General features: G+C 42.7%; 1 protein-coding gene across 1 annotated transcript in view; it reads right to left on the bottom strand.

The window, feature by feature from the left end:
• Positions 1 to 18,513, bottom strand: part of ITGA2 (integrin subunit alpha 2) — a 475,911-nt gene that overhangs the window by 273,624 nt on the left and 183,774 nt on the right. The window contains exon 7 of the mRNA XM_069221707.1: positions 12,101 to 12,249. Coding sequence (XP_069077808.1) covers positions 12,101 to 12,249 — 149 coding nt within the window. The remainder of the gene's footprint in view (positions 1 to 12,100; positions 12,250 to 18,513) is intronic.

Genomic DNA, 18,513 nt, shown 5'->3' with positions numbered 1-18,513 from the left:
ACGAGCAACGCCTGGTGCATTTTGAACTCTTGGAAGGGTGAATATACTCACACATCATCGGCACACAGCTCACAGTCCTGAATTGCCTACTTGTTCTTGCCAGAGTTGGACCTTCTGCACACCACAGGGTCACATATGCTCTCCAGAGGAATATCAGAGCACGCAACTGTGGTAACTCTCTTTGGGACTCATTTGGGCCTGATGCGGTGACTCATTGCCTGGCTTCTCACGAACAGGTGGCTCTCTGATTATCTCTCCGAGGAACTGAAAGTGTTTCTTGTCCTCGATAAGGGCTTGGTGGAATCACAAGAGTGTAATGGGGGCATATAAGGCCTCAATGAGGGATATATCCCACTCTTACTCCGGGGGGGGTGGGCCATGAGAAGTGGACACACATTGGAGACCTTGAGTCCCCCATATTAAAAACTTTTAACTTATAAAAATAAATTAAAAAAATGTTATTACTCTAGCTTAAAATAAAACTTTTTACCTAGAATATCTTGGTATTAGAATGTAAAATACACAAATAATAGTACACATTCTCACACATTTGTAAATCAAATTTTTGTTTAAACTAAAATGCTATATTGAACAAACTAATTTAAACTACAAACCAAATATTTTCTACCATTCATATACTTTAAAAAATACATTTATGTTTGATTCAAATAAAAACATTTTTTTAAAAATATTTCTTATATTTTTACAATGTAAAACGTTTTAATTTAAAAAAAAAACATTTTTCCTTTTGAGATTTTTTAATCAATTAGAACAATTTCATAAGAAATATATTAATTTTAATTTATTCTTCATAATAAACCAAACCATACTATTTTATAAAAAATGTAAACAATAATTTAAATATTTGAAAATATGTATTTTTTTATTTTCAAAAAGACATTAAATCTATCTTATTTACCATTAAATTTGAAAATAAAATAAAAATTGAATATAATAAAATATATTTTAAAATTCAAAGCAATTCATTTGCATATCTTTAAAATCATTACCTTTGGGGGTGGAGCCTGCTGGGCCGCAAGATAGCCGAAAGTTGAGAGTGCTCCACCTGCCGTTAATGATCCTGACACCCCTGGAATCCTTAAATATCCTGCTGCTGCTTCCGGATCCTGTGGATCCAGGACTGAGGGGTCCCGTGAGATCAGCCGTGCTGGATTGCAAAGACTGCACGGTGGGCAGAGAGGTGGTGTGAGGGGTTGTGGGCGCAGCCGGTGTGACCTACTGGCTGGCAACGTGGGCATAGGTGTGCTGGGGCTGCCGCTCGGCCCTGCCTGTGGGCACTGCCTGCCCGCACATGAGAGCATTCACAGCTGGACTCCTGCCGAGATGTGTGGTCTGCTGGTGGGCCAGCCCGGCGAGGTGTTCTCCTTTGCACCCTCAGACACGGCACGGCGGTGGAGGCCGCAAGCTATGGACGCGTGCTGCCCTAGCCAGTGGGACTGCACAGACCCTGCTGGGGTGAGTTTGACAGCTTGGGGGGTGCACTAAAGTCCCCCTCCCTCCCCTGTCTGACAGCTTGGGCCCCCAGACATCGTTCTGCTGTGTTGCTGGGCTCTTTTGAGGGTGCCTCCTCCTCGTCACTGGCTCCTCCATCTTAGACTGCACTGGTGGCATTCTGCCACCCTCTACAGCACAGTAAGTGAAATCCCTAGTGCTCCTACAACGTGCAACTAAATGCCCCCGAGCTGGAAACCAAGGCCCATATTTATACTTTTTTAGCGCAGTATTTGCGCCGCTTTTTGACGCAAAAGCGGCGCAAACTTGCAAAATACAATTGTATTTTGTAAGTTTGCGCCGTTTTTGCATCAAAAAGCAGCGCAAATGCGGCGCTTAAAAAGTATAAATATGGGCTCAAGTGCCTACAGCTCATCCATTGCTCTCCTTGGCTCTCCCAGAGCACTTATTTTTCTGTGTCTGTGAGCTACGGGGGTATAGCAGATGATCTTCAACCATAAACTCACACGGAGCGCACGATTGAAGCACCAGCGCCTGTTGAGAGTAGAGGACCTGCCTTGCTGATGGGTGCACGAGGGCATAGAATTTCAGCCCTTGCTGCACCACTTACAGGACCTTACAGCTGCTGTGTATGACTATGACAATGCGTAAAGCAGACAAAACCCAAAGCGCAAATTACATAGGGTGCCTCGAAGAACGCCATGATGATAGTGTTCAAGATACAGGAGATCTGGACTCTGAAGCGGAGCCAGATTTTAAGCAAATCCTCACAGCTATGCAACATAGCCTTGCTACAATCGACTGCAAAATAGATGCATTGTCGTTTCAGATGGATAGAATGACTGAGAGACTTGATAAGCACACAGAGCGTCTTGACACGACTGAGTGTAGAATCTCGGATATAGAAGACAAACGTGTTCCCAATGGCTGCAACGCAATCCAAGATGGGCAAAACACTCACTGCTCTTCATGCCAAGGTTGAGGACTTGGAGGCTCGATCCTGAAGGAGTAACCTTTGTGTGGTGGGTATAGCCGAGATGACTTCCATCAACAAAATCGAGACATATAGCGAACAACTGCTTATCACCCTCTTGCGTCGTGACAATTTCTCTGACATGTTCATAGTTGACCAAACACATCGGTCACTTACCCCTAGGCTGCCTCCGGGGGCACTTCCTAGGCCAGTGATAGCTAAAATACTAAACTACAAAGATAGAGATGCGGCACTGAGAAAAGCAAGGGAACTTAAGACACTACGGCATGAGGGACGTGATTTCTCCCTTTATCCTGACTTTACATAGCAGGTGCAGGAGGTGCAAAACCTTTTTCTTCTGGCAAAAAGGCAATTGAGGGAACTGGGTCTGGACTACTGTACAGTATACTCTTCCCAGCTAAGTAGCAGCTTATGGTGGACGGGCAGCCCAAAACTTTCACGGACCACAAACAACTTACCCAATTTTTGAAAAGCCATGAAAAGCCACAGGGGTTCACCTGCCTCGGCTCCCTTATGAGAGAGGGGAATGTAATTGTTTGTTAAATATTGCAAACTGTGTTCGATAATCTATGTTTCCTTACAGGTGGTTCTACTTCCTTGTCTGTTTGTTGATAGCAGGGTGGATTCAGGAACCACTCCCCCCACTCATATTCCTACTTGGATCCAAAGACCACTACTGATTGACTATTTACATGCATGTATACTGGTATAAAGGTTCACTAGGATAGACCCATTGCAGATTTACTGTGATGGTGTGATTGTGAGCCATCCATGCACTGGTGGTATAAAAAAACGACAGGGTGTGTTGATAGGAATGGCGCTCACAATTCTTCCACCCCAATATTTTAAATTATAAAAGTGTCTACACAGTGCTCATGGAAGGAGGACTCACCCTACTCCCCCACAAGGTTCCAAACAGAAAAAGTTGATTAACAGTCCAAGGCAATCGTGTTAAATTAATATGACCATTGTCTGTATCTCTATATTCAGTAGGCCCACTTGTTTTTATTGGATGTATTCTTCAATTTCAATCAGTCCAGCCCATCCAGCCAACACGTGTTTCGTCATGCGAACAATACTCGCTATTTAAAAGTTTCTAGGACCCATTGTTGCCATAATTTGCACCACATCCTCATAGTTATACAGTGTGAAGTGGTGTCCTTGTACACAGTAATTCTAAACTCTCCTCAAACGTGTTTCATTCCATATTGTAATCTATTTAAAAGTTTCTAGGACCCATTTTTGCCATAATTTGCACCACATCCTCATAGTTATCCATTGTGAAGTGGTTTCCTTGTACAGAGTAATTCAAAACTCTCCTCTAACGTCTTTCATTCTGTATCGTAAAGAGTATCTCATTGAAGTCTGAAATCGGTAAGAGTTCCGAATGGCGTGTACGCGTGCAGTCAAACCCCATCCATGCACTGGTGAACCTTGATGCTGTGGGCAGGGGGGGGGTGGGGATGCTGGATCGGAGTTTGTGCCGGCCGTCAAGAAGTGTCCTCCCTTCTAGTGCACAGCAGGGGTATACTGATATGCATTATGGCGGCCATACGGGGGCACGGTAGACGCGGCCTGTAACATCTACCCCTATGTGTGCTTCACACAGTTTTATAAAGCGGCGTCGCATAATGAGGATGGGTGGGATTGGGCGGGTTTCTGTATACAGAGACATGCGAGTTGGGAACAGCCTATCGTGGGCGGGGAGAGGGTTGCAGAATGTCAGTTGGGAAGTACTGCAGTGTTTGTAGGAGTTTTGTGACAATGGATGTTGTTTTGTTTATTTGGACCAAGTACAGCAAATAGTAGGTACACCATAGCTCACTGTACTAAGGGGGGACCTCATGTTCTTATTAGTGGGACTTTATGGACCTAATTTTAATGATTCACAGTTATACCAGGGTTTGTCTGCAAAATTAGCAATGTTGGGAGGCCTGCCACAAATATGGGTAGGGGATTTTAACTGTGCTTTGGATCCGGTAGTTGACCGCTCAAGCGCTTCTCCCAGGAAGCCCTCTGCCACTGCTCGAGCGGTCACCACTATAGCAGTGGATACTGGTTTGGTTGACATCTGGAGACATGACTTCCATATGGAGGGCAGCTATTCTTATTACTCATCAGAACATGATTTGCATACCCGAATAGATTACCAGCTTGTGGCCAGGAGTCTTATGTCTAGAGCTCATGTACATCTCCTTGGCCCAGCACATTCTCAGACCATGCACCAGTGCTTCTCACTTTGGAGGTGTGGGGCAGCTGTGTTGCAACATTCATGTGGTGTTTCCCACCATACTCACTTCTAGATACAGCCTTACACCAGGATCTTGCCCTAGCAATACAAGATTTGTTTCGCTCAAATATAGGCTCAGTCACTAAATTTAGCACTGTGTGGGAAACTTTCAAGGTATATATTCATGACATGACCATAGCAAAGCTCGCTGGGGTACTAAAGTCCTTGCGGAGGTGCTTGGCACGATTGGACGCTGAGATAGCATGTTTGGAGGGAGAACACTTGGCCAGTGGGGAAGGCTGGCTGCTCTGCCTTATACAGGGAACATTGATGGAAATTTGAGAGAAAGCACATGCAGAGGTCCAGCATATGGGGAAGTATGCCATGGCCTGTACACATGGGGAGGGGGATCACCCGGGAGTGACACTTGCGGGACTCCTACGCCCCAACAGGGAACTTAACACAATCCTGGAGATACAGGACGGGGGGACGGGTTGCTGAGAGACCCAAGTAACATTGCCAATCGATTCCGAGATTACTACACCACATTGTACAATTACAGAGTACCTTCTGACTCCATATCAGATTACCTAGCACACACAGCCCTGCCTTACTGACGCATATAGGGAACACTTAATAGCACCTCTGCAACCAGGGGACAGAATGGCGGCGGGGAAAGCTCTGGGCCCTGATGGGCTTACAGTAGCTTTCTACAAGGCATATCAGGAGCTTCTGATATCACACCTGATGACACTCTATGAAGAAATGGCTGGGGATAAAGAAATGCCACCCTCCATAAGAGAGGTGTTAATGGTAACACTGCTAAGCTGGGTAAGCCCACACAACCATGTTTCTCTTACAGACCTCTCTCTTTGATTGACATAGGCACAAAAATCTATGCACACGATATTAACGAACAGGCTGGCACTGTTACTGCCAAAGATGGTTGGGGCAGAACAGGCGGGATTTGTTCTGCATCGTAGTCTCACATTGAATCTTTGGACCGGGTACGGGCGGTGGGGATTTTCTCAGATGCAGAGAAGGTGTTTGACTCTGAGGAGTGGGTCTTCATGTTCGAGTTGTTGTGCCGCATGGGGGTTGCGGAGGCGTTCATGAAATTGGTGGCCAGAGTGAGAGTCAATGGAGGGATCTTCAGCCCAATAAAGAATTCCAGAGGCACAAGGTAGGGCTGACTACTTTCGCCATTGCTGTATGCGCTAGTGGCAGAGGCAATGGCATGTACGCTGCAAGAATACCATAATCACAGGGGTATCCGCTTCCTAGGAAACACTTTGTTTTATGTCTAAGATCCGGCCTGCAACCTCACGCCCATGCTTAGGGAGGTAGTGCGCTTTGTAGGCCTGTCCGGTCTAAATAACAAATTTGGTGCGCTATTTGGGGATGCAAATTCATACAGACACTATCATAAAAGATAACTATGGGAAAGCCATACAAAAATTAACCGGTGCAGTGGAACGTTGGATCAAACTATCGCTTTCACTAGCTGGGTGCATTGCCATTATTAAAATGGTAGTACTTCTGAGGTTTTTGTTCCTTTTTCAGAATATCCCCATATTATTGCCTAGGCCTGTTTTATACACGATACGGTCACTCTTGATCTGACTGCCGTGGGTGGGTAAGCAGTCACGAGTCCAGTGGAACATTTTGACACTTTCATCTGACATAGGGGGACTTAATGTCCCCGAGTTGGAGACCTATTATAGGGCAGCTCATTCCATGTTTGCTCATAAGTGGATTAATGGTTCAACTGGCTTACCACATTTACACATTGAGCCATATGTTGGCTCCCCATCCTCTGCCTTATCAAATATTAGTACACTGAAGGCATCGATATGGCACGATTGACTCATTGAACACCACAACACATGCATGGCATAAACAAGCTCTCCCTTCCCTGTACTCACCTCACATCAAGCTTAAGTGGTGCTCCTGGTTTCCCTTGAGTGGGGATAAGGCAATGATCTCAGAGTTGCGGAACATGGGCATAGAGAAACTTACAGATTTGGTTTGTGAGGGGGTGGTGTGGCCCTTGGAATCGATCACGGAACAACTGGAGGCACCTACACCACTTTTACGGTACCAGTACTATAGAGTAAGGCATGCGTGCATGACCTTCTGGGAGCTGAGTTACTAGAGAAGCTGGATATGAGAGCACCTTCCATGATCATAGAAGAGACAGCACACAGTAATTTGGTATCCAGACTGTATGCTTGCACCCAGGAAGCACGTAGACTGGGTGTAATAAAGGTTAGATTGGACTGGTAAATGGACCTGAGCATAGCCTTGACAGATACACAGTGGCAGTACCATTACTCCATGACAAGCTCCTTATTTATTAATGGGAAGCACAGATTAATTCACTTTAAATTCATAAATCGGATATACTACACACCCAGCAGGCTACACAAATATGGTCTGTGTTCTACAGCCGATTCCCTGAGATGTGGGGAAAGGGAAGTGGGCTTTCTCCACATGGCATGGAATTGTCCTGGGGAGCAAAGGTTCTTGTTCCAAGTGTTTGCGGAACTAAGTATGTGTGACAGTATATAGTTCATACATTGTATAAAGAGGCAATTCACCCTAACAAGGTCTATAGAAACCTTTCAAATAAACCTCATCAATAGAGACCTGGTTTGGGTCATGAAGGGCAGAGCAGGACGTGCCACATACTGAACTTTTGCTACCATGAAAGTAAAGCACTGACTGAATGAAAACTAACACCCAAGAACTGATTTCCAGTGAGCACAAACCTACTGGCAGGAAACGTGAAGTTGATTTATTGATGTTCATCTCATCCTCATTGTCCCGGTCCCGGTCCTTACTATAAGTGGACTGGAACGAGGAGAACTTTGAATCGGGTAATGAAGATATCTGGTAAGTAACTGTGTTATTATTAGCAACAGGTCTTAAAAGAGGGACATGATGACACGGAAGGGCAACTAAAGACTAGAGAGGGATACACATGCTTAAATCTCCAATGGTCAAAACTCAGTGGTTTGGAGTAGATGATGAAAAGGTCCACTGGAGAAATGCCGACCTGATATAACATATGGTACAGAAATGATCCACGCTCTCACAAATCTGTGTGTCCTTCCCTACCACAAGCATGTTAATTCTGTTACAAATGATAGCTCGTGCCTTGCAAAGCCTTAGATTTAGGAACATTCCACCCAAAATCATCACTCAAAACTATAGGCTCTTGGATGGTTTCAAATTATTCAAACGTCCAGGTGGGGGTGGGTCTGAATCGAACAATTCTCAAGGAGTAGGACAGGAAAAAGAAAAGGTAAAATTGTACTTCTTAGTCCTCTATTTACTTCAAATACCAATAACATAGCAGGACTGAACCATCAGCAGAGTGCCCTACTTCATGCTCTGCAGTAGTTTCGAAATACCTGAGCCATTTCTAACATCCATTCTTCCCATCAAGGAAAAGCAGGCAAATTCCTATGTACTTCATTAAAGCAACTCAGTCATGGCACACTGACCACAGAAAACAACCATCTCATCAACATAAAAAGAAAAAGTGATTTATCCTTTAACAATAGCTGCTGCAGAATTGTTCTGTTCGTATCATTCAGTGGGCAAAAGGATCCCTTGTAGGGCAAAGCCACGGCCTTGAAATTTGAACAAAAAGTCATGAATTAATCTTAATAACTACAAGATTCATCACATTAACATGATTCTGAAAAAGAACAGATAAGACAACAACCACAAAATATTGCCCATTTTGTAAAAATTCAAGAGAAAAGAAAACCACATTATTTGGTGAGTTGCTCATAGATGGCACTGCATGGCTGGCTCTTTCCAGTTTGAATAAAAAAACAGTTTTCACCGATGTGGGAGTTACTTGGTCTGTATAGTCCTACAAAGCAAAGCCAGTGCATTGAAATGCTAACAAGCATTGGCATAGCCAATAGGTCTGGCCTTTGGCACCTTATAAGTGTTTAGCCATGTAGTAAACAAGCTACGAGTTTACAAACATCACAAAGTAGATAGAACAACTAGTGACATTTCATGTAACAGCTATAGTTGCCCTGGCCAATTTTTTACCAAGTTTGTGTGCTTGAAGCTTTCTGCTTATAAGTGGATTTTAAAAATAAGAAATGGAACATTGTCTGACTAATTTTGCACTATATCTAAAAACAACGTAACGCAGGAGAGGGTGAGGCTTGGCGCAACATACAGAGCTAGTAGGTTAAGAGGTCTTGCCCAATACCCCACTCCCTAGTCTCACTGTCTTGTGCAGGCTCTCCCTGTCAGCCTCTAGCTCAACACGGTGGCCATATGTAAAGAAATAATACAGCACTTGTAAGAAGTGCTCTTTGTAAATAACAAGTTAGCAATGTTGCATAAAATATAGAGCTGCGACTTTGGGACTGGAGAACCGGGTTAGAGTCTGGGGTCAGCTGTGTTAAAAAAATGCCAATCATAAAAATAAACTCATAACAAAAATAGCATGAAACTCTGTCTACAAGCCGAGAATTGGCTTGAGAAGAAAATACCTACACACGGGGTACCAAGACCGAAGGGGGAAATGTCATGTTGTGAGATGTGGGGAAACCGACACAGGAAAATGCGTGCACATAGGCTCCCAGGGCAGAGGCCACCAATAAACACAACAATCCTTACCCAGAACCCGTGGCAAAAGTATGTGTAACAGGGGCAGTCTCCAAGGCATGACCAAAACAGCAAAAGGAGGGACAAATGTAACCTATTCACCAACAAAAACAAGGGAATTTCGAAAAGCATATGAAAGAACCAATCTGCCTCTGCTATTCCAAACAGGGCCAGGTTTAGAGCTGGTAGCACCTAGTGTGACAATCTTTTTGGTGACCCCAATGACCTCCTTATCCATGAATCCCCTCCATACAACCGTGCAACAATGCCCCTCATCTCTCCATAGCCCCTATCTGACATACATTTAATTGATTTATAGTGCTACTTATAGTTCTCTTTCAGTTACTTCTCTGATCTGTATGTTACATGTTCTTTGCAGCAGGCACATTAACCCCAGAATGAGTCAAAACTGCCACTAGACAAAACTCTAATCCCTTTCCAGCAAGATCTTTAATCACCAGCGTTAGCTTGACATTTTATATTGTTGCCTAAAAACTGCTGGACACACAGGGAACACTGCAACATGTGCTTTTAAACCTGTTAGTTAGCTCCCCCTTTGATGTGAACACTAGGTACAGCTGCACCTATTGCACCACCTTAAAGCAAGCCCTGATTCGAATAGAGATTGCTTCCTATAAACCTCAGACAAATGCATCACAATGACCAACATGAAATACGAAGAAGTGATATAACTTCGGTAACCAGTTTATAGATGCTATAAAGAGGCGATTTACATCAAAGGCACCTTTTATTCCTTGAACTCTTTAAAGGGCAGTGAGATAAAATTACTCATCTTTTGTGGATGAACTTTTGTATATATGCCAATGAAGAGCCTAGAGGGAAAATATCAAATAGGCACCCAACCAATACTACTCCCTTAACATTACTGAAAAAGATATTGACTTATCTCAGAAGGCAAACTAAGGATTGCACAAAATGATCGAAGATACGGGTACCACAGCAGGTCCTGGCATTACTGTGCTGGGAATTACAGCAATGTTCCATAAGTTCATGCATCAGTGTGCCTCCCACAACTCCAGGGAGAAAAGAGGCCTGGCAATGGAAGGCAGAGTGGAATACATATTGGGCCGGCATGGTCAAAAATTCCAACGAAAACCTTAAAGTGGAAAAGTGAACAATTGTAGACTCTCTCTTCCAAGCCTTGAGAAGTGGACATTTGGATGAGACTAAATTGAAACCCAAAAAGTATAAGCCAGATATACAACCCATTCACTGAAAAAATACTGCTTTCCTTTGGCGTGGGCAGCAGTCAAGAAAATTACTATTAACTTCTACTTTGTGAATACCTCAACAAGAAAAGTGTAAGTTTACCTTTTTGCAATAGATCCTCAGTGTCCCTTATGCAAAGGCGTCTTTGAAGAGCTAGAAGAGGATAGACCTTGAGTGGCCAAGTCAGCACATCTAGGTGTTTGTAAACCTACAGAATATCACAAGGCACTGCAAGATTCATACTGACAAATAAGAAACTAAACTGCCTTCTGGACATGCACATAGTTGGATTGCAGAAGCATGAAATCTCCAAAGTACATCCCAAGCTAACAAGAAAGGCAAGACAAAAACGAATACAAAAATAAGGTTGAAATTGAACATAGTCACATAAAGAACAGCCTGAACTGAGAGCATTAGGCAAAAAGGACTGTCAACCTTTAAAGGGACTGAAACACTTCTTGTTTTCAGAAGTTAATCTTTCCCATATTATTTTGGTCTGATGAAAAAAAAATGGATGAAGTGATACATTATCCATTAGTCTTATAGGTGGCCTGGAGTGGTATTTGCCCAATGAATCCTGGTTTTCTGTGGTCTTCCTGGTACCCTGCTACTGTTCTGCAATTTAAATTAATGTCTCAATTTTGCAGAGAGGGTCGGGTGACTGTTCACACTAAAATGTAGCGCACGCTCATATTACCAATTACCTTTCCTACTTACATTATAACAGGAACAGAGAATAATTGTTTTGAAGACCATCCTAGTGTGCTGTAGTGTCATTAGCGAGTACCTATTGGCCCCTCTTTCAGTTTGCTATAGCTGTACAATCATGCCATTATGCAATGTGACCTCTGCTTATTGCGCCCCAGAGGGAGTATCCAACTTCTTTTGTCCTGATGAATTCCCAGCTCTTTTCATTATTTCCCACAGGCTGAAACATCGGCATCCTTATTGACATACGCCTGTATTGTAGAGAGCTGTATTGTAGAGATTATCATTGAGGGACGCTTCAAATTGGCTATTTGCCTAATGTGCTTTTTGTTTATTACTTCTAAACAGGCAATTTGTGTTTATTGTCTTTCACAGTTGTATATATTGTTTACCTTCACAAGCACTGCTCGTAGCACTGATATTCTTTTATACTCTTTATGCTTTGCAACACCCCTCTTGCAGAAGTATGTATCATATATGTAGTCTGATGTAACAGATTCGTCATCTTATGTCTTGGTTTCTCAATTAATGAATATAAAAAGGACTTTTATAGTTTCTTAATAAGTAATAACAGGATTTCTTAATAATTGTTTCCAAAAGAATCATTGTGTTATATATTTTCAGAAAAACTGAGAATCTGAGGATTACCGGCTCTATCTTGTATCATTATATTATAACTATTTCTGAATTTTGGCATGCACGTTTTACCATTGTGTTTTCTACGTCATTCAGTTTTTGGTTAATTTAAACTAATCAGAATACAATGCCATCTCTTAAACAGAAATATTTTTATCAAAATGACAACAATTATTGAAATATCTTACCTTGTAAAATCAATTGCCTTAAAGGTATTTGTGTATTCTCCACCATTTTGTGTTGTCTTCGACACTGCATCAATCATATCTTTTTTGTTTTGGTAATCTTTCATATTGAATATTACTCTTGGGTAAGTTCCGTACTGAATGAGGCTTACCTTAAAAGGGCAAACAACAAACATATATGTCATTTACTGTAATCAAACAAACTTGTTTTGTTAAATATTCCATAGTTTGTTGTCTCTGCATGCAGAAAAAATGACATATCTCTTTGGGATGAACATATAATGAAAACCAAAATATTATGTATAGTAATTGCAAGTATATATCCCCATATAGGTCCTGAAGAGTGTGCTCCATCTAAATATATCTCTGTGAAACTCTAGGTGGGGGTGACTCACCAAAGAGAAAAATTAAAAACATGAAGGGAGATAACAAAGCAATGATATACACGTACTTACAAATTATGGTTGGATTGGCACTTAAGATTGCAAAATTCGAAGGAAACAAGCAGATAATAATCTGTCACTATAAGAGTTGTTGTCCCCTGAGTGATTCCAAAAGATATCAAATAGTCAACGTTAGTGAAACTTGGGTTGTCTGTGGCATTATGCGTAACAGTGAGGTCAAAACAGCAGGTTATTGATCACTAACCACCAACAGTGTTATGTTGTGTATATACACATCCCTGAGCAACTGATCCCTTGGACCCCATGAATCAGATGCACAGTTGTATAGTATGAGTCATGGGGAAGGAATGGACAGCATGGCTTTACCTCATACAGCCCCCCCCTTCTAACTGCACCTAAGATATAATAAACACCTGATGGCCTGCCATAGATTCCCACCACCCTTTGGCCATCCCGCCCTCTTTTTTAAAAAAAAGAGAAAAATGCCTGCCATTCTTTCAGCCTCCCAAACACCCACATTTATAAAAAATACCTAGGGGCATATTTATACTCCGTTTGCGCCGAAATTGCGTCGTTTTTTTTGACGCAATTTCGACGCAAAACTAACGCAAACTAACGCCATATTTATACTATGGCGTTAGAGGCGAATAGCGCCAAAGTTCCCGGAATGTGCGTCATTTTTTAGCGTGAACCCCTTCCTTGCGTTAATGAGATGCAAGGGAGGCGTTCCCGTCTAAAAAATGACTCCCAGGCCTTTACGTGGTATTTATACTCCCGGGCAAAAGAGACGCCCGGGAGTGGGCGTTGCTAAAAACGGCGCATTTGCGCCGCTTTTTAACGCCTGGGTCAGGCATGGCGTTAAGGGACAAGTGGGCTCAAAATGAGCCCACAGTGCCCTCCCCTGCCCCCAGGGACCCCCCCTGCCACCCTTGCCCACCCCAGGAGGACACCCAAGGCTGGAGGGACCCACCCCAGGTAAGTTCAGGTAAGTATTTTTTTTTTTTATTTTAATAATTTTTTGTGGCATAGGGGGGCCTGATTTGTGCCCCCCTACATGCCACTATGCCCAATGACCATGCCCAGGGGACAGAAGTCCCCTGGGCATGGCCATTGGGCAAGGGGGCATGACTCCTATCTTTACAATGATAGGAGTCATGTTGATGGGGGATGGGCGTCGAAAATAAATGGCGCAAGTCGGGTTAAGACGATTTTTTCGACGTAACCTGACTTGCCCCATTTTAAGACGCCCATACGCCATTTTCCCCCTACGCCGGCGCTGTCTGGTCTACGTGGTTTTTTCCCACGCAAACCAGGCAGCGCCGGTCTGATTGCGCCGTCTAACGCCATTCCATAAATACGGCGCCCGCATGGCGCTTCAGAATGGCGTTAGACGGCGCAAAACTTTTTGACGCTAAACTGCGTTAGCGCAGTTTAGCGTCAAAAAGTATAAATATGGGCCCTAGTGTTTCTGGAAAATCTGCATTTTCTACATGGGCACACCTGATTTTACTCCTTGTTCTGGACCCTATGTTTGGCTAGTACTGGAACTTAGTTCCTTGAGACAAAACACTGCTTTTCAATGCTGCACTTCATATGATCTGACACTAATAGGATATTGGTGAAATTGGTTTCATCTAAATGGTCTCTTCAAATTTACTGTAAGGCCATGGTCTGTGGCACAGAAATTGAACCAGCAGCACTCAGGTTAACTGTCATATATGGTCTGCAGTGTTTGCACATATTTGACAAAAATATACGGCCACTAGAGGCATTTTAAAGACACTGCCTTAGTACATGGCAAGGGGAATTGCCTTAGCCATGTTAGAAAATCTATGTTCGTACATAAGGCACCTCTAAAATATTTGAAATAGGTTCTCTTGCGGTGAGTGAAGGTCTCAAAGCTGTTTTCACCGTATTGCATAGTCTAGATTTTCCAGATACAGACCTGGGTTTGAGTAAAATTTTAATTTCACATCCGTACTTGGGAAAAACCTACAAAAATAATTCACTCGGCTGAGCCAGAGCTCACTTAAAACACCTTTGCTGTTCACCATACTTCCAGAGGGTATTAAACATTCTTCGCTGGAGTTGATAACTCCACCTGCCAGATGCCACTAGTCTGGCCTCTGGACACAGGTAGGTAGAGATTTTGTCAGAAATTGGCAATTTGGCAGGTTTAGCCCTATTGCAGGTGTACATGGCAACTGGCAGTACCTGGCAATTTAGCAAGAATTTGCCCTATTGAAGGGGTACAGGGCAACTGGCAGAATAAACTGGCTTTTCCGAACGATTGACTGGACATCTTGCAGCACCTAGGTCACATTAAATTGCCTTGTATTTTTGGAGGTGTCTGGCTCATGTCAGATGAGCCCACTCGCCCCTCTTTTTATTTTATATTTATGATTTGAGTTTTGCATGTTTTATTTGGACTTGATAAATGTGAACTTTTATTTTCAGTAGATGCCAACACCAGGAGCGACGGGGCTTCATTTTATGTTTTTTTGGTACTACTTATAGGCACCGGCTGTTTAAAGTCTGTGAACATGTGGCTCTATTAGAATTGTTGAACATTTGACCAGAACTCTTGCTGAGCATAGGTGTGTTCAGCTCTTTAGTTTATATTAATGATTTGAATTATGCATGTTTTATTTGGAGTTGTTATTTTATCTGTACACTTTTATTTCCAGTTGATTAAACCAGGAGCAAATGGCATTCATTTTCTTTTCTTTGCCCTACCTTCACTTTTAGCAGCCATTTAAAGCTGCTGTATATGTGGACTGGGCAAAGGTGTACCACAGGCAAGCCCATCATTGCCGAATGCACCCCATAAGCGTCTAGGGTTAGCCATACTGCCTCTTGGAAAACAACTCTGCTTCAAATAGCTCTTGTGAGTTCTTCACATATGTGGTATTCTAAGGGCAGTTGAATGGCTCTTAAGGTTGGGCAATGTAGCCGGCATAGCTCTGTAATGAATACCACTACCTGAATACCACTGTCCACATCTGGCCCTCCTGACCCCTGGACCACCCACTCACTACACAGCTAAGAGTGCAAAGCAGGTCACTTACCTGTATCTTCCCCTGTGCATTAATTAACACGTGTTCCCTGGACAGTTTTGCTGCCAAAATCAACAACTGTTAGGAAACAGTAATGTGGACACACTATTCATCACAGAGTCTTAGACTTCGAAGACCACTGATTCCGACTTCCACACCACCGATTCTCATGGCTATTAAGCATTCCATCTACCACACCTTGACAGGCAGGATGGGGGTTTAGCTATTTTAGCAAAACTCTTGGTCACCTTCTCCATATTTGATCTGGGCCAGTTTTCCTAAGCTGAATTATTCTTTCACCTTAAAATGTGTTCGTTCCCCACCCCAGTTTATTAACTTTGACGATTTATCAGCTAATTTTCTATTTACTTCACTAGAGAATCACTCCTACATTATCGTTCTTTGTGACTGCAATATTTGGGTAGATGACTTTTCTGCTAAGACTTTAATAACTTGTCTCCTGGACTTGAATGTTCAGTTAGTTGTGAAGTCCACTCATGTAGCTGGACATACCCTTGTCCTCAGTTTTTCTCTAAGCAATGTTTTACTCTACAGCTTATCTACTCCTCAAGCTTGAACTGATCATTTTCTTATTCTGTTTTTTATTTTTAGATTTATACTACTTCTGCTAAACTTAGTCCACAGCGTCATGAAATTCTCACGATGTCTAAACAAGTAGGGTAAATTTACTCCAGCTACCTTTGTGAATACACTGGCCTACAGGCCACCTCCGACTCTGGGCTTCTTTACTGATCACAACATTTACTTAAAATGTCACCAATTGTGTCATTGCCGCTTTGGATAAAATTGCACCCATGAGCGCATATCACTTTCATTGTCAGTGCCGTTCTTGACATAGTTCAGTTTGAGTCTCAAAGTGTCTAAACTGTTTTGCAAAAAATTGGAATGGATTTGTAGGTCCAATTCCTTTGAAGATAGGAAAAGAGAGCCGAGAGCCGCTCTGTCGTCCTGTAAGTCATTCATTTTTAAAGCCAAGTCCGACTACTTCACTACCAGAGTTCCCAAGGCACAGGCTCTCAGAAATCTTTGGAGACAAGATCAACGCTATAAAGGCTGATATAGGCTCAGCTATCTCCTCTAGTTAGTTCAATTTATTGTTATCTTCTGGACTTTTAATCTTCATGTCTTCTTATTCATTAGGATCTCCACTCGCTCCATTTCAGCCCAAGGTTTTCTGCTTCGGTACTCCATTTGCAATCAAGCTCTACGCAGTCTCTGTAACATCTCCATAGAGTCTGCCACCATTCTATATACTTGAAAGAAGGCACTTGTGACACCACATATGAAAAAACCTAGTGCTGACCATTCTGTTATGACCAATGTTCGCTTTATCTTATTTCCACTATATCCGATTAAACCTTTAGAGAAAGCTATGAATAGGTAGATCGCACACTCTCATGTGTCAAACCACTTTCTGGATGTAGAACAGTCTGGTTTTGGCCATCTCACAGCACAGAAACGGTTTGGTTTCTGTGCTGCATGCCCGTTGCATGCCAGCAAACCAATACAATTCCTCACTCATGATCCTTCTCGATCTTCCTGCTGCATTCATCACGTTTCCACATGCTAGACTGCTTTCATGGCTTTCTGAAGTAGGAATTTAAGACTTGGCCCCTGATACTTTTCTGACCATTCTTAAAACCGTTCTTCTGTTTCCCTTTGAATCTGGCTTCAAACCCTTGTGGTAAGGCATTTCCTCTCAAGGCTCATCATTAAGCTGTACAGTATTTAATCCTTATGTTTGCTCTCTTGTTCAGCTTACTCACTCACACCGTCCACAATGCACGATCTATGCAGATGACACCGAAACTCTCATTTCACTTGGCACACCCTCCCATATCCACACTCTTAATTTCCAGCACTGTATGACACAGGTGGTAAAAAGGATGCCTCTAAAGAAATTTAAGCTCGACAAGGACAAGACAGAGATTCTGTTTATCCCTTATTGCAACTCTCCTTGCATTTTACAGGTCAGTTCAGTATGAAACATAAGTTTCATGTTTGCCCAAGATTTATCTTTTAACTGCCAGGTCAACAAAGTAATGTCCATATGTCTTCTTATTTCAGCTATTACAAGCATTTTTGCCTTACCTCTCACTACAGTCTCATGTATTGCGAATTGCAGTTGCACGAAAGGCACTGAATCTTCCTATCAGATCCTCCAAAGTACTGAGATACTATTTTGATTTTATATATTCCACAGAATCATGTTCAGATCTATATGCTTTGTCTTTAAAGCTGTACATTTTCGGAGGCCAAGATAGCTTAAAACAAATCAAGCCCTACAAATCGTTGCAAACTTTAAGGTCTTCATCTGCCAGACTGCTACCTTTGCCTAGGTTATTCAGAACCAGGGCTGGTGGGCAAGCTTTCTCCATGGTGCCTGTAAATCTATGAGCTCCTTCTTAGGATTCAGGGTCAGGTTTCGCAAAGAGCCAAAAACATGGTTATTCTCTACCTAATCTCCTTGCCAGTCCCAGTAAATCTTCTTCTCTCACAAGTTCCAGGGAACCTTGTAGGTAACTGTGTGCTACACAAAAAACTACAAAACCTTACACAATATAACAAATAATGGACAGCCTTAACAACTTTGTTGAGTTACTGATCCTAAATCAGGCTGACTGGATCAGCTCAAATTCATTAATAGGGCCCCCCTAGGCCCTTTGGCTGCAACCCTTGCAGGTGAAGAACCAATTGTGAGAGACAGGATGAAAACTTGTCTCAGAAGTGGAGTAGTCAGACGGAAGAAAGGTTAACCCATCTTAAATTCAAGGTTTTTGAGAACTTTTAGAGAAAAAATTAAGCGGTGAAGAGGAAGTACTGCAAAAGTAGGTTGGGTATGGGACCACTCCATTTAATTTCCAATGCCTCACTAGCCCCTTTGGCGTCAACTCCCACAGGGAGGTGAGCCAATATGAAGTATAACAGAAGGGAG

The sequence above is a fragment of the Pleurodeles waltl genome, chromosome 1_1 (assembly GCF_031143425.1).
Source record: "Pleurodeles waltl isolate 20211129_DDA chromosome 1_1, aPleWal1.hap1.20221129, whole genome shotgun sequence".
Taxonomy (NCBI): domain Eukaryota; kingdom Metazoa; phylum Chordata; class Amphibia; order Caudata; family Salamandridae; genus Pleurodeles; species Pleurodeles waltl.
The sequence above is the reverse complement of the archived record's forward strand: the minus strand, read 5'-3'. Positions and strand labels throughout refer to the sequence as shown.